This window comes from Callithrix jacchus, chromosome 22 (assembly GCF_049354715.1).
Source record: "Callithrix jacchus isolate 240 chromosome 22, calJac240_pri, whole genome shotgun sequence".
Taxonomy (NCBI): domain Eukaryota; kingdom Metazoa; phylum Chordata; class Mammalia; order Primates; family Cebidae; genus Callithrix; species Callithrix jacchus.
Window position 1 is genome coordinate 48,978,048 of NC_133523.1, and position 14,855 is coordinate 48,992,902.

The following is a 14,855-nucleotide window of genomic DNA, read 5'->3' on the forward strand; positions in this document are numbered from 1 at the left end:
AGGAGGGGAGGAGGGGAGGGGAGGGGGAGGGGAAGGGGGAGGGGGCTATAGAAGCTCTGCCCGTGAGACTCCTGAGGCTTTCTTTCCTTCTTCAGCAGCCGTCTGGAGCTCAGCCTGGCTGTGTAGTACCTACACCACCTGGAAGGACTGCCACAGAGAAGGGAGGCAGCTGCATGCCCATGCGTGGGTGGGCGGGTTGTCAGGAAATGATCCCATTGTAACAAGGGCACCCCTCTGGTGGGGATGTTGACAGTGGGGAGCTGTGTGTGTGCAGGATCTATAGGAATACTCTGTACTTTGCACTGGATTGTGGTGTGAACCTAACACTGCTCTAAAAAATAAAGTTGGCCGGGCGCAGCACGGGGGCTCACGCCTGTGATCCCAGCACTGTGGGAGGCCGAGGCGGGCGGATCACAAGCTGAGGAGATCGAGACCATCCTGGTCAACATGGCGAAACCCCGTCTCTACTAAAAATACAAACATGTTTCTTTGTTTTTTTTTTGAGACGGGGTCTCACTATGTTGCCAGGACGGACTTCAATTCCTGGACTCAAGCGATCCTCCTGCCTCTCAGCCTCCCCAGTGGCTGCGATGACCGTTGCATGCCGCCGTGCTCATTTCTTATTGTAAGATACTGGAAAATGAGACCTGTGCTCACTGGAAGAGAAACAGCAACACACACTAAAATAAATCTATGAGAAAGCGATAGGCGTCATCAAACAGAAAACAAAACTCACAGGGAAGGACACACATCTTTACTCAAACATCCTGGGAGCACCCATCAAGTACTTTATGCCATGCAGAAAAGTCATCATTCAGTCTCTCCTGGGGTGGAGGGTGAGAACCCCTCTCTGAAATCACGGGGAAGTGGTTTCTGATGTGTTTTCAGGTGGCGTTTGGACGTTCCCAACTGGCGGAAGACGTTCCCGCACACGGGACACTTGTAGGGTTTCTCCCCAGAGTGGGTGCGCAGGTGGACGTTCAGGTTCCCCTTGTGGCTGAAGACCCTGCCGCAGCATTTGCATTTGAACGGCTTCTCCCCCGTGTGCATCCTCATGTGACCATGCAAGGTGGACTCGTGGGCGAAGCGCTTGTTGCAGACGCCACACCTGTAGGGCTTCTCGCCGGTGTGGGTGCGCTGGTGAACCCGGAGGTCTGAGGCCTGCAAGAAGCGCTTCCTACACTGAGCACATGCAAAGGGTCTCTCTCCCGTGTGTGATCTCTCGTGGAGCTTTAGCTGGGAGAAATACTTAAATGCTTTACGGCACACGTCACAGGCAAAGGGCCGCAGTGCCACGGCTTCTTGGCCAGCGGGGTGACTGCCTGCGTCCGCAGGGCCTGGGGAATGAACTGGATTCATCCCAGCTGGTCCCGGGGATTCTCTGTTGCCCACAGGTGTGTCTCCTCCTTGAGGCTCTTCTTGGGAAATGGAGGTGGCGTCTGGTTTGCTTCTTTTGGGACCTCTCGGATTCAGAGACTCTCTGTCCTCACTGTGAGTCGAAGCTTCTGTGTCCACCGCGCAGGCAGAAGCTGTGTCAGCATCCACATTCTCCACAGAGGCTCCTTTTTGCGGTTCCTTCCCATCCTTTGCCCTCACCAGATCTGCTGGAAAAGGGGATTCCACATAAAACAGTGAATTAAACACATTCTCAATTCACCAAACTCACTGCAACCAAACGCTGAAGTTGGCTGAGAACTTCCCTCCACCTCAAGCCTAAGACATGGGACCGTAGGTCTCTGGAGAGTGGGGGATGGAGACGCTTTGGCAGCTGAGCACCAACTCCCCCAGGAGTGATCATGCTGGCCCCAGTCCCCCACCCCAGAAGAGAGGGGCTAACTGCCTGTGGATCCAAGTCTCCATACTCACTGGGACCCTGTGGAAGCTGAGGCTCTGGGGATGTGAGTCCTGGGTTCTCTTTGCTGTTTTCCTTCAGATCCTTCTCCACGTTCTGCTTGGGTCTCAGAACCTTTGGGTCACCTTTCATGACAATACTCTTTTGTAGCAGGAAGTCCTCTCCCTGACAGTGAAAAATCGAGAGCAATGACTGCTGGGTCTAAACTGGTGGAAGCACAAACATCTCCATCTCTTCCTGATTGGATGAACCAACTTTTCTAATGACACAGGTGTAGAAACGTGCAGACTTCCTCTGGGCCACCCCATCACCCCAAGTCAACATCACCACCTCATTTCTGAGTCTGTCCCTAATCGGGACCCTCCATATTCTAAGTCAGCTCCTGTGCCTGGTGGTTTTCAACTCTTTGGTTCTCTGAGCCTATTTCTCCCAGCCATGCCACACTCTCCCTGCCCTGACTCTGGAAGGAGCAGGACTCTAGATCGAGGTCTCTCACCCGTGGCACCACTGGCACAGGGGCTGCATCATCCTCCTGGTGGAGACGCTCCTGTGCAGTGCGGAGACCCCGCCTCCACCCTTTAGATGCTGTGAACTCCCCACCACCCCCTACAATGACACACAAAAACATCTCCACGCATGGCAACTGAGTCCTGAAAGGCAAAATCACCCCTGTTAAGAAACAGTCCTAGAATTAAGAAAAAGACAATCTGTAGAAAATAGTTTCCTTGCTGAATGATTTCATGAAATGTCTTTGAGGAAACTGGCCGTGGGGAAGGGACCTTCAGTTCATTCATTTGTGCCACTGCCTCTCTCACTTCACTGACAACATTTCTTACCCCTACCCTAAATGCTAAAAGTTTTCATGGAAAAGTAGACGAGCCTTCACTCTCTGTGATGGCTCAGGAATGTCTGGGGATGTACCATGTCCATGGAGAATGGCTCTAATTTTGTCCTGTGCCAAATCTCTCAATCAGTCCAGCAGCCACACGATTTCCTCCTGTTCCTTCCACCACCTCTGCCCAGACACCAGGGCCTCACACACTCACCTGCCCCCTGGACAGTGCAGGGACCCAGGGCAGGGTCTGCAGCTCTCGGCTGGCCTGGCCTTCCCCCGAGTGCACGTCATTCACAGAGGAGGCCCGCTGGCTGGGCACGTCTCTCAGATCATCCCTGACACTGGCGGGGGCTTCAGCCATCTCAGCATCTGAGTCCAGCATAAGATATTCCTTGCCAAGCAAGTTGACCACAGACTGTAGAGAAAAAAAGACAATCAAACTGTGAGAACCTGAAAGTAGCGCTCACATTCCCTGGGTCCTGCCGTCATGCTCACACTTTGCTGTAATTAATGTTCAAAATCCCCTTCCCGATGCAGAGTCAGCTCTGTGGACACAGCAGTCCTGTCTGAATTTCTTCCTCTCTAGACTCCAGCACCTGCCTGCGCCTGGAATATTCTAGATAAGAACATAAAGATGGGTCCTTTGGATGAAAGGGTCTCTAAACCAAGAAGAAAAGGGGAAATATTCTGGGTGAATCCAGCTCAACTGGCCGACGGCAGCTCACCTTGTGCTGGAATTTAGGGGCTCCTGTGGGGACCTGGAGAGAGATGCCTGTCTCTGATGCCAACCACTTCCCTGCCTCAGGTGGGGACTTCTGGACCCCCCTTCAGTTCACTCTAATGCCTCCTTCCCTGGGTTCCATCAGGCGTAATATTTTACCAATGTCTTTGTTTCACGTTGGCCTCACACAGGGTGTTGGTCCCTGGGTCCCCTCTGCCTGTCCCTCTCCTAGACCAGGGATGTGCAACATTGGCTATGCTGATATTTGAGACTGGATAATTCTTTGGCCCCAGCACAGCTCCCCTTCCCTGCACCAACCACCAGGGTCCTACTCACCCATTTCTTGGGTCTTCCGTTATTCTGCAGCAGGTCCTCCAGCTCTTTGCAGCTCCGTACCCCGTTCACCTTGACTAAGACCTGGAGCTCCTGGGGCATGGAGATCAGGAACTGCTCCATCACCAGCATGTCCAGGATCTGCTCTTTGGTGTGGAGGTCGGGCCTCAGCCACAGGCGGCACAGCTCAGTGAGTCTCCTCAGAGCCTGGATGGGGTCCAACTCCCCAGGGCAGTCGAACATCCTGAAGTTCATGTGCCAAGTCTCAGGGTCCCCGTAGTCATTTCTAAGTTTAGTTTCTATGGATGCCACGGACCGTGGCAGCTGTAACCCAGGTCTGTTTCGGGGTTCTCCCTGACGCCAGGGGAGTCTGCGATTTGCAGCCATATCTAGTGGAGAATTTTTCAATCAGTCTCTGAGCAAGCTCTTTCAGTAACTAGCATCTAACTGAGACCTGTCTACACAGGCTACCCCTGGTTTTTTTCCGGTAACGGATTCACTGCTCAGAAGTCTGCAGATGGAAAGCAGAAGCCCAATCAGTTTGTTTCTACTCCACCCGCCCCGCCCTTGGAAATCCCTCATCCCAATCCCGGATCCGGCTTCCCCTCTAGCGTGGGACTCGGCAGCACGGAAGTCACCCCGCCCTGTTATTCTTCCAGTGTCTCTCCTGGATTGCATGTTCTGGGTAAATCTGAATCCTCCCCTGGACTCTGACCACTAGGGGATCATTGTGCAGAGCAGGAACTGCTGTTCAATGGGGACAACATTGTCCTTGACCGTAAATCAAATCAGGTATCTGTGTGAATCTCCTAAAATCTGATGCCATGATAATGTCAGTACTGGCTGGGCCCAGTGGCTATAATCCCCGCACTTTGGGAGGCTGAGGCAGGTGGATCACAAGGTTAGGAGTTCAAGACCAGCCTGGCCAAGATTGTGAAACCCAGTCTCTACCAAAAATACAAAAAAGTAGCTGCGTGGGTGGCAGAGGCCTGTAATCCCAGCTGCTCAGGAGACTGAGGGAGAGAACTGCCTGAACCCAGGAGGCGGAGGTTGCAGTGAGCTGAGCAATACACTGGACTCCAGCGTGGGTGACAGAGCAAGACTCTATCTCAGTATATACATAAAGTAAACTCTCGGCCGGGCGCGGTGGCTCACGCCTGTAATCCCAGCACTTTGGGAGGCCGAGGCGGGTGGATCACAAGGTCAAGAGATCGAGACCATCCCGGTCAACATGGTAAATCCCCGTCTCTACTAAAAATACAAAAAATTAGCTGGGCATGGTGGCGCGTGCCTGTAATCCCAGCTACTCCGGAGGCTGAGGCAGGAGAATTGCCTGAACCCAGGAGGCGGAGGTTGCGGTGAGCCGAGATCGCGCCATTGCACTCCAGCCTGGGTAACAAGAGCGAAACTCCGTCTCAAAAAAAATAAATAAATAAATAAATAAATAAACTCTTTATGTTTTCCCATTAAGAGACAATCCGAGGCAAACCCTTTCTCCTAATTATGCAAAATGGTAGAGAAAAAATATTAATAGTTACAACCTATGATTGTCCCCAACACATTTTTCTTGTTAACCCCAGGATATGCATTTGCTGCAGGGAATAGGGGGCACGATAACATCCTGGGAGAATTAAGCTCCTGCACAGATATCCTTGTCATTCCGGTAAAATACATTCATAACACTCATCACTTTTACTAAGAACATGCACGATGCCGTACAACCATCACCGCTCTCAAATTCCCGAATTATCTCCTTACCCCAAACCGGAATCCTATCTCCGTCAGTAATCACGCCCTGCCCCACCCACCACAGCCCCTGGCAATCAATAATCCGCTTTCTGCCTCTGAGAGTTTCTCAATTCCTCGTCTCATTCCATAAAAAGGATTAAAGTCTTATGTCATTTTCAGGAAGTGGGATGGGATCATACCATAGAAAGCTTTTTTCTTTTTGAGAAAGGGTCTTGCCGTCACCCAGGCTGGAGGGAATTTCGCAACCATGGTTCCCTCAGCCTCAACCTCCTGGGCTCAAGTGATTCTCCCACCTCAGCCTCCCTGAGTAGCTGGGACTGCAAGTGAATCACCATGCCCGGCTAATTTTTATAGGTTACTTTTGTAACAGAGGCGGGATTTCCTTATGTTGCTCAGGCTGGTCTCAAACTCTGGGCTCAAGCGATTCAATTGTCTAGCCTCCCAAAGTGCTGGGATTACAGGTGTGATTGCATTGCAGCCACCAAGAGGTTTTTATTTTTTATTTTAATTATTTTATTTATTTGTGTTTTCTGAGATGGAGTTTCGCTCTGTCGCCCAGGCTGGAGTGCAGTGGTGCAATCTCGCTCGGCTCACCTGTTCTGGGGTCCATGTGGCTCTCCTTCAGCCTCCGGAGTAGCTGGGATTACAAGACGTGCGCTACTACGCCCAGCTAATTTTGGTATTTTTAGTAGAGATGGGGTTTCACCATGCTGGCCAGGCGAGTCTCAAACTATTGACCTCAAGTGATCCCCATGCCTCAGCCTCCCAAAGTGCTGAGATGACAGGTGTGAGCCACTCTCCTGGCCATTAAAACTTTTTTTCTTAAATAAAAGAAATAACAAAAATAACATTAAGGCTGGGCGTGGTGTCTCACGCCTGTCATCCTAGCACTTTGGGAGGCCGAGGCCGGTGGATCACAAGGTCAGGAGTTCAAGACCAGCCTGGCCAACATGGTGAAACCCTGTCTCTACTAAAAATACAAAAATTAGCCTGGTGTGGTGGTGGGTGCCTGTAGCCCCAGCTACTGGGGAGGCTGAGGAAGAAGAAACACTTGAACCCGGGAGGCAGCGGCTGCAGAGAACTGAGACCATTAAATAGGTGTACTGTACAGCATGGTGACTATATAGTTCACAGCGATGTATTGTATTGTATTGGAAATTGCTCCTGGCTTGAACCCAGGAGGCTGACGCTACAGTGAGCCAAGATTGTGCCACCGCACTCCAGCCTGGGCAACGGAGCAAGACTCGGTCTCAAAACAAAACAAAAACAAAAAAAACCATGACACAGGTCTACTATACAGCATGGTGGCTGCAGTTGACAGCAGTGTATTGTATACTTGGAAATTGCTAAGGGATTGGAAGTGTTCTCAGGACCAAAAACTGGTAAGACCGTGCGGTGAAGTATGCACCGTGATGTAGAGCCTATGAGGGTTTGCTCAATTCAACCATTGCACAAGACACACATATAACACATGCTGCCGTGCACCATACACATACACGATTAAACATGTATTTCTCAATCTGGAATTAAATCAGGCCTGGCGTGGGGGCTCACCCGGCACCTCAGCACTCCCGGAGGTGAAGGCAGCAGAAGTGCGTGAGCCCAGCAGTGAATAGTGATTGTGCCTCTGTGCTCCAGCCTGGGAGACACATCCAGAGACCTTCTCATTTTGTTTATTTATTTTTTATTAAGCAAATCAATACTTGCGATTTTCCTGCCTCAGCCTCCCGAGTCGCTGGGTTTACAGGCACGCGCCACCACACCCAGCTAATTTTTGTATTTTTAGTAGAGATGGGGTTTCACCACGTTGGCCAGGCTGGTCACGAACTCCTGACCTTGTGATCCACCCACCTCGGCCTCCCAAAGTGCTGGGATTACAGGCGTGAGCCACCGCGCCTGGCCGTAAATCAACGTATTTTTAAAAAGCATACAGATACAAGGGAGAAAAGGCAGCCTGAAATTCTGGGAATTAAAGAGGTTTTCCTGCCAAGTTCCCTAAACGCCCCTGTTCAGGAGGTGGAGACCGAGACGGAGGCGGGGCAGATTGCTGCAGTAGAGGAGTTCGAGACCAGCCTGGGCAAAGTAGTGAGACCACGTCTCTACCATAAATAAAAAACGCAGTCGGGCAGCATGGTGTGTGTTCCTGCAGCCCCAGCTAGCGGGAGGCCGAGGCCGGCCGATGGCTTGAGCCTGGGAGTTCCAGACCAGCCTGGGCAATGAGCCAGATCCCATCTCCAAAAAATAAAACAAAAACCTAAAAAAAGAAAGTTAATATTACTTTTTTCTTCTTCTTTTAGACGGAGTCTCCCTCTGTGGTCCGGGCTGGAGTGCGGCAGCGAGCTCAGCTCACTGCAACCTCCGCTTCCCGGACTCCAGCGCTTCTCCTGCCTCCGCCTCCCACGGCGCTAGGATTACAGGCGCCTGCCACCACGCTCCGCTACTTTTTTGTATTTTTAGTAGAGACAGGGTTTCGCCGTGTTAGCCCGGATAGTCTCGAACTCCTGACCTCGTGACCCGCCCGCCTCGGCCTCCGACAGCGCCGGGGTTACACGCGTGAGCCACCGCACCCGGCAGGCCGAGAGGGTTAGGATTACTCCCGAGTTTACGGAAGCGCCACGTAAGGAGTCAGAGTTAGTAACGGGGTGCAGAGGAGACCCGCTGCCTTCCCAAGGTCTCCGAGCAAACGCCTGGGAAGATAAACCCACATCTTTCTGAAACAGCCCCTCCATCCCACGCCAACCCCTAAACCCCACGGGCAGCCCCGCGGGGCGCTCACCGCCTTCCCGGCCTCCGCCTCCGACCTCCTCGCGTGCGGGCTGCGCTCTCCACCCGGCCGGGAGCTGAACTGCTCTATTTATACAGAAGCCGAGGGGGCCCCAGGCCCCTCTTCTGGTTCCCTGTGCGGCCCCGTGATTGGTTTAGGGCCACAGAATGCATTTTCGGTGATTGGCGTTGATTGCATTTCCCAATGAAACCCCACCCACAGGAAATTCAAGTATTAAACAGGCCTACTGTGCAAACAGCATGGGTTGTCCCGCTCTGCTGAGTGATTTGTCATATTTCTGAAGTATCTGGAGGCCTCAGAAAATACAGATCCGTACGTTTTAGCCACTTTGGATCTCCTCAGGCCACAGACAGTAATATCCCAACAAGTAAAGGGCGTGTTAAGAGCTGGTTGACTTACTGATGAAATGGTTAAAAAAAGAAAAGGAAAGAGAAAAATCAAAATAGAGTTTGTTGATTAATATCAAACCAGTGATTTGATCTCATCTGAGCAAAGCTTTCACATGTGAATTCCAAGATACTGAAAATAGTGCACATTCATTGTTGAGATGTGATGAATAGTTGTGAGAACTTTTTACCTTTTTTTTTTTTAAAAAAATCTTGGAATTCACATGTGAAAGCTTTGGTTGAACTAGACGAAATCACTGGTTTGATATTGGCCAAGCTACCCTTCCTTACATAAAGACAGTGGGAACCAGGGAAAGGCCCATCACTCCAGGGTGGTGGGCGGCTGCTCTGTACATCCACTGAGGATCCCACAGGGTTCCCTAGTTCTCAGCCCCCCCAGTTAGGGCTCTCAAGCATGAAAGGCCTTCATGGTGGGTGTGAATTTTCCTGTGTGGAGCATGCGGTTAGTGTGGAATGATAATCTAATCTAGGCAGGATTAGATTACAATCTGGGAAATTCACACAGTCAACTGGACTGCACTAATCCATTCAAATCGCGACTCAATTGCTTTAAATTCAGAGTGAACGTTTTCATCTAACCTTTAAAATAAATCGAAGGGCTGTTGGTTTTACACTGATTCTGGTTTGAATCCCCTTGAAAAATCTTTTGAGATGGTGGTTCCACTCTGTCACCCAGGCTGAAGTGCAATGGCACGACCTTGGCTCACCGCAACCTCCGCCTCCCAGGTTCAAGCGATCCTCCTGCCTCAGCCCCCCGAGGAGCTGGGATTACAGGCACGCGCCACCACACCCAGCTAATATTTGGTATTTTTAGTAGAGACGGGGTTTCACCATGTTGGCCACGTTGGTCTTGAACTCCTGACATCAGGTGATCCACCCGCCTCAGCCTCCCAAAGTGCTGGGATTACAGGCGTGAGCAAGCATGCCCTGCAGCAAAATCTTAAGCCATTTAACTCTGGAAACTTCAAAGTGCTTGTAAATAGAACCTTCCTGATGTGTTGTTTTGAAGATGAAATAAGACTGGGTCGGTATAGTGCTCGATACAAGGTCATTTTGCCAAATAGTCGTGACAATTATTTTTCTGGTGCATTTTCTCATACTTTGTGATATCTTTCCCTCTCACCCACTGAGGTGTTGACAATGGACTAGAGTTAAGAATGGAATTATTCACTGGAATTAACTGGGAGCTGCCTAAACCACCATCTGCCTACCCAATTCCTCTGAATCCTTCCCTCTGGAAACTCATAGTCTATTTCTGCGAAGAACATTGGTAGGGATTGCATCAAATCTGTAGATGTCTTTTTTTTTTTTTTTTTTTGAGACGGAGTCTCCCTCTTTTGCCCAGGCTGGAGTGCAGTGGTGTGATCTCCGCTCACTGCGATCTCCACCTCCTGGGTTCAAGCGATTTCTCCTGCCTCAGCCTCCTCAGTAGCTGGGGCTACAACTGCATGCCACCATGCCCGGCTTTTTGTACTTTTTAGTAGAGACGGGGTTTCACCATGTTGGCCAGGATGGTCTCGATCTCCTGACCTCGTGATCCACCCGCCTTGGCCTCCCAAAGTGCTGGGATTACAGGCGTGAGCCACTGCACCTGGCTGGGACTTCGCACTCTTTAGCCAGCATCTCCTCATTTCTCCCACCCCATTCCATGGAGCAGGAAACCCTGGGGAATGGAAACAGGATTCTTGTCTTCACTTTGCTGCTTTTTACCGATTTCTCTGCCCCACTCACTGAAGCACTGGCTGCCAGCTCACACACCTCCTCTCCTACCTAGATCTGAAGTCTTCTTTGTAAGTTCAGCATCCACGCACACAACCTCTCACCACTCTGGCCACGGAAATCCATTTTCTCCACAGTCCAATCACGGTTCTGATGGCTTTGCCTGCCGTGTCCTCTCGTCATCACGTTAACATTCTCTTTTGTGGAACTTGCACAAATACCAGAATCTAGAAGCCAAGCATGGCACATTCTCACAGAAAAGGCTATAATGCTCTGATGCCAACCCAGCCGGAATCGGCCCCACCCCACTGAATCCCTCCACTGTTCTATGAAATGGCCTACCTATCTTACGGTTTTCTTTCTTTTTTTTTTTTTTTTAGATGGGGTCTCATTCCCATCGCACAGGCTGGAGCGCAGTGGCACGATCTTGGCTCACTGCAACCTCCACCTCCCGGGTTCAAGCAATTCTCCTTTCTTAGCCTCCCAAGTTGCTGGGATTACAGGCGCCCACCACCGCGCTTGGCTAATTTTTGTATTTTTAGTAGACACACGGTAGGCACCTGACCTCAGGGGATCCACCTAACTCGGCCTCCCAAAGTGCTGGAATTACAGGCATGAGCCACACGCCTGGCTTTTTTTTTTTTTAAGATCTGTAAATGTTTTTCACATCTGATTAAAAAAAATACTACAGTTCTCCCCAGACTTTCCTGTGATACAATAGGTGAACAAAATAGACTTTTTTCCCACAAATATCAGCAGGCACTTCCTGGCACCCCACAGTGCATTGCAGGGGTGTTAACAGTCCCAGTTCAGATGTGCGGTGTTTCAGATGGATGCACCGTAACAAGCATCTCACTGTGGGACCATCCTCACAATCACAGTCATTGTGTTGCCCTTCTGCCCCGGCAGAAAAGCAACTAGGGCCAGGCACCGTGAGCGCCCACAGTGACTCACATCTGTAATCCCAGAACTCTGGGAGGCTGAGGCAGGAGGCTTTCTTAAGCCCAGGAATTGGAGAGCAGCCTGGGCAACGTAGTGAGACCCTCATCTCTACACATCACTTAAAAATTAGCCTGGCCTGGTGGCGCACACCTGTGGTCCCAGCTACTTGGGAGGCTGGAATGAGAAGATCTCTTGAGCCAAGGAGGTGGAGACTGCAGTGAGCAGAGAGATTGCGACACTGCACTCCAGCCTGGGGGACGGAGAGAGGTCCTTCCTTAATTTCCAGTTACTCCCAGAAAACAAGGAAAAAGAGTTTCTTCCTCTCCTCCTCGACTTCCTTCCATGGTTCCCCCAAACTTCCCTCCATGTATTTAAAATTGGAAACTTGACCTGTAATCCCAGCACTTTGGGAGGCCGAGGCGGGTGGATCATGAGGTCAAGAGATCGAGACCATCCTGGTCAACATGGTGAAACCCTGTCTCTACTGAAAATACAAAAATTAGCTGGGCATGGTGGCGCGTGCCTGTAATCCCAGCTACTCAGGAGGATGAGGCAGGAGAATTGCCTGAACCCAGGAGGCGGAGGTTGCGGTGAGCCGAGATCGCGCCATTGCACTCCAGCCTGGGTGACAGGAGCGAAACTCCGTCTCAAAAAATAAAATAAAATAAAATAAAAATAAAAATCAAATTGGAAACTTGGGAGGCTGAGGCAGGAGAATCGCTTGAACCTGGGAGGGGGAGGCTGTGGTGGGCAGAAATCGCGCCATTGCACTCCAGCCTGAGCAACAGAGCGAGGCTCCGTCTCAAAAAAAAAAATTAAAATTAAAATTGGAAACTAGAAAACGGTTGACCCCAAAATTCCGCCTACTTTCCCCCACTGTTCCTCCCCCCCCACCCCTTTTTGCCCCCAGCCTGAGGCTTTTGCTTTCCCGCTGTCAAGCTGCGGAGACTGCGCCCTAGCGGCTATTTTCACCAGGAAATCTGCGCCCACCAAAATCAGGAGAAATGTTGGTGGTAAAAGGGCCCCATTCCCAGCGGAGTCTCGGGAAGTCAGGAGGACGGGGCGCCGCTCGGACTCGGGGTGCAGGGCGGAGGCCAGCGGGGCTCCCCGGACACCCCGGCCCAGGCCAGGTCGCCTCCGATCTCGGAGCAAGAAGAGAAAGCACATTGGGGGATCGGGTGCGTGTGGCTCCTGTGCGCAGAGCGCGGCCGGCGCGCGGCGGGCCCGGGGCCTCCGAGGTGGGGCTCCCTGCGGGGCTCACCCCCCGCTCCATCGCGGCCACCCCTTGTGTCCCGGCCTGTGTTTCTGGCCGACGTCTCCGCGCAGGGGCAGCTCCAAGGACTTGCCTTCGCCGTCCGAGATGTCGCGGTCGCCCTCCGGGTCCGCCTTGCGGTAGGACCTGGGCCCGCCTGGGCTCGAGGGAAGCGCTGCTGGGTGCGGGGAGGCCTGGACGAGGGTGAAGCGCCGGCCGCGCTCCCGGCTCGGGGTGTCCGGGGTCCCCGGCACCGACGGCGCGGATTCCGCTCCCCTCCGTCTCCCTGCGGGGCCGTCCTTGGGGGGCGGGTCGGCTCTCGGGGAAGGAGCCGGAGGCAGCTGCGCGCTGACGACGGACTCGCCCGCCCTCCCGAGCCCGGCGCCCCTGCCTGGTCCTGTCTCCGGGCCGCGTGGGGGCTGCGCGCGGGGAAGGCGGGGTCGCGGCGGGGCTCCTTTTCCTCCCCCGGCTCCGCGGGAGAACCCGGGAGAAAGAGCTCGGGAGACGCAGGGCGCGGACACCACCACGCCGGGACCGTGTCCCTGGGGCGCAGCCATGCAGGGGGCCGGGAGGACCACGCGGGAGCCGGGAGGACCATCTAGGGAGCCGGGAGGACCACGCGGGAGCCGGGAGGACCATCTAGGGAGCTGGGAGGACCATCTGGGGAGCCGGGAAGACGACGCGGGGAGCCGGGAGGACCATCTAGGGAGCTGGGAGGACCATCTGGGGAGCCGGCAGGACCATCTGGGGAGCCGGGAGGACCACACAGGGAGCCGGGAGGACCATCTAGGGGACCGGGAGGACCACACAGGGAGCCGGGAGGACCATCTAGGGGACCGGGAGGACCATCTGGGGAACCGGGAGGACCATCTGGGGAGCCGGGAGGACCATCTGGGGAACCGGGAGGACCATCTGGGGAGCCGGGAAGACGACGTGGGGAGCTGGGAGGACCATCTGGGGAGCCGGGAGGACCATCTGGGGAGCCGGGAGGACCATCTGGGGAACCGGAAGGACCATCTGGGGAGCCGGGAAGACGACGCGGGGAGCCGGGAGGACCATCTAGGGGACCGGGAGGACCATCTGGGGAGCCGGGAAGACCACGCAGGGAGCCGGGAGGACCATCTAGGGGACCGGGAGGACCATCTGGGGAACCGGGAGGACCATCTGGGGAGCCGGGAGAACCATCTGGGGAGCCGGGAGGACCATCTGGGGAACCGGGAGGACCATCTGGGGAGCCGGGAGAACCATCTGGGGAGCCGGGAGGATCATCTGGGGAGCCGGGAGGACCACACAGGGAGCCGGGAGGACCATCTAGGGGACCGGGAGGACCATCTGGGGAGCCGGGAGGACCATCTGGGGAACTGGAAGGACCACGCAGGGAGCCGGGAGGACCACGTGGACAGCCTGCGCGAGCTGACCTGGAGCTTCTGGCCGGGGTGGGGAGGCGGCAGCGGAGGCTGTGGACGTGGCTGCTCACTGCTGGACCGGCGGGCGGCGCTTGGCTGGAGCCCCCGAGGAATGCGAGCCCACCGGGGCTGCCTATTGTGTGCCGTGCGTGTGTGTCTCATAGAGATGGGCGTCTCCCTATGTTACCCAGGCTGGTCTCGAACTCCCGACTTCAGGGGATTTCCCCCCCCCCCCCGCCTCGCTTTCCAAAGTGCTGGGAGTACAGGTCTGCGCCACTGTGTTTTGATCTCAGCGGGACCAGCCGTGAAGTTCGCGTGGAGCCGCAACCCGTCCCCCTGCAGGGCCCCTGAGAAATGTGGAAGGGCCTCGGTCAACCTCCGCACACGCAGGGCGAAGGTGTGGATTCCAGGGTAGTGCCTGTGGACGATTAGTGTTGTTTACTCATTGACTTTTTGTGACAGGGTCTCCTTCGTTACCCAGGCTGGGATGCAGGGTCACAGCTCACTGCAGCCCCGACCTCCTGTGCTCCAGCGATTCTCTGACTTTCGTCTCCAAAGTAGTTGAGACTTCAGGCATGGGCTACCAAGCCAGCTTTGCTTTTTTTTTTTTTTTTTTTTTTTGTGGGGATGGGGTCTCACTGTGTAGCCTAGGCAGGTCCTGAATTCGAGTGCCTCCTGGATCCTCCTGCCTGGGCCTTCCAAAATGCCAGGATTACAGGTGTGAGCCACCCCGTTCCTTTGGTACAGGGAGGGTGTCTTTCACATGGAAATTTTATTTCCTGTTTTTTTTTTTAAGACGGGGTTTTCACCATATTGGTCAGGCTGGTCTCGAACTCCTGACCTCAGGTGATCCA

General features: G+C 53.6%; 1 protein-coding gene across 4 annotated transcripts; it reads right to left on the reverse strand.

Moving 5' to 3' along the window:
• Window positions 1-732: 732 nt before the first annotated feature.
• Window positions 733-14,115, reverse strand: LOC100405111 (zinc finger and SCAN domain-containing protein 5B). Of its 4 annotated transcripts, none has more exons than XM_017967617.4 (5): window positions 14,014-14,115; window positions 3,745-4,130; window positions 2,899-3,102; window positions 1,867-2,017; window positions 733-1,604 (listed from the first exon to the last, which is right to left on the reverse strand). In XM_017967617.4, exons 2-5 carry the CDS (start codon window positions 4,126-4,128, stop codon window positions 811-813), a joined length of 1,533 nt encoding a protein of 510 aa, XP_017823106.2. In that variant the 5' UTR covers window positions 4,129-4,130; window positions 14,014-14,115; the 3' UTR covers window positions 733-810. The 4 variants fall into 4 exon arrangements, with proteins under 4 accessions (XP_017823106.2, XP_017823107.3, XP_035141605.1 ...); XM_017967618.4 differs by lacking the exon at window positions 14,014-14,115 and adding an exon at window positions 10,506-10,710 and having other exon boundaries at window positions 733-1,601; XM_035285714.3 differs by lacking the exon at window positions 14,014-14,115 and adding an exon at window positions 10,506-10,709.
• Between the last annotated feature and the right edge of the window lie 740 nt (window positions 14,116-14,855).

What these genes read in the sequence shown, in the direction of transcription:
- LOC100405111 (XM_035285714.3), bottom strand. Translation starts at nt 10,650, where the DNA reads ATGTGCCATGCTTGGCTTCTAGATTCTGGTATTTGTGCAAGTTCCACA. An exon ending in CTGCACTGTCCAGGGGGCAG is followed by an intron (nt 2,018 to 2,898) that starts GTGAGTGTGTGA and finishes TTTCACTGTCAG; the next exon opens with GGAGAGGACTTCCTGCTACA. An exon ending in TCAGCTTCCACAGGGTCCCA is followed by an intron (nt 1,605 to 1,866) that starts GTGAGTATGGAG and finishes CCCCTTTTCCAG; the next exon opens with CAGATCTGGTGAGGGCAAAG.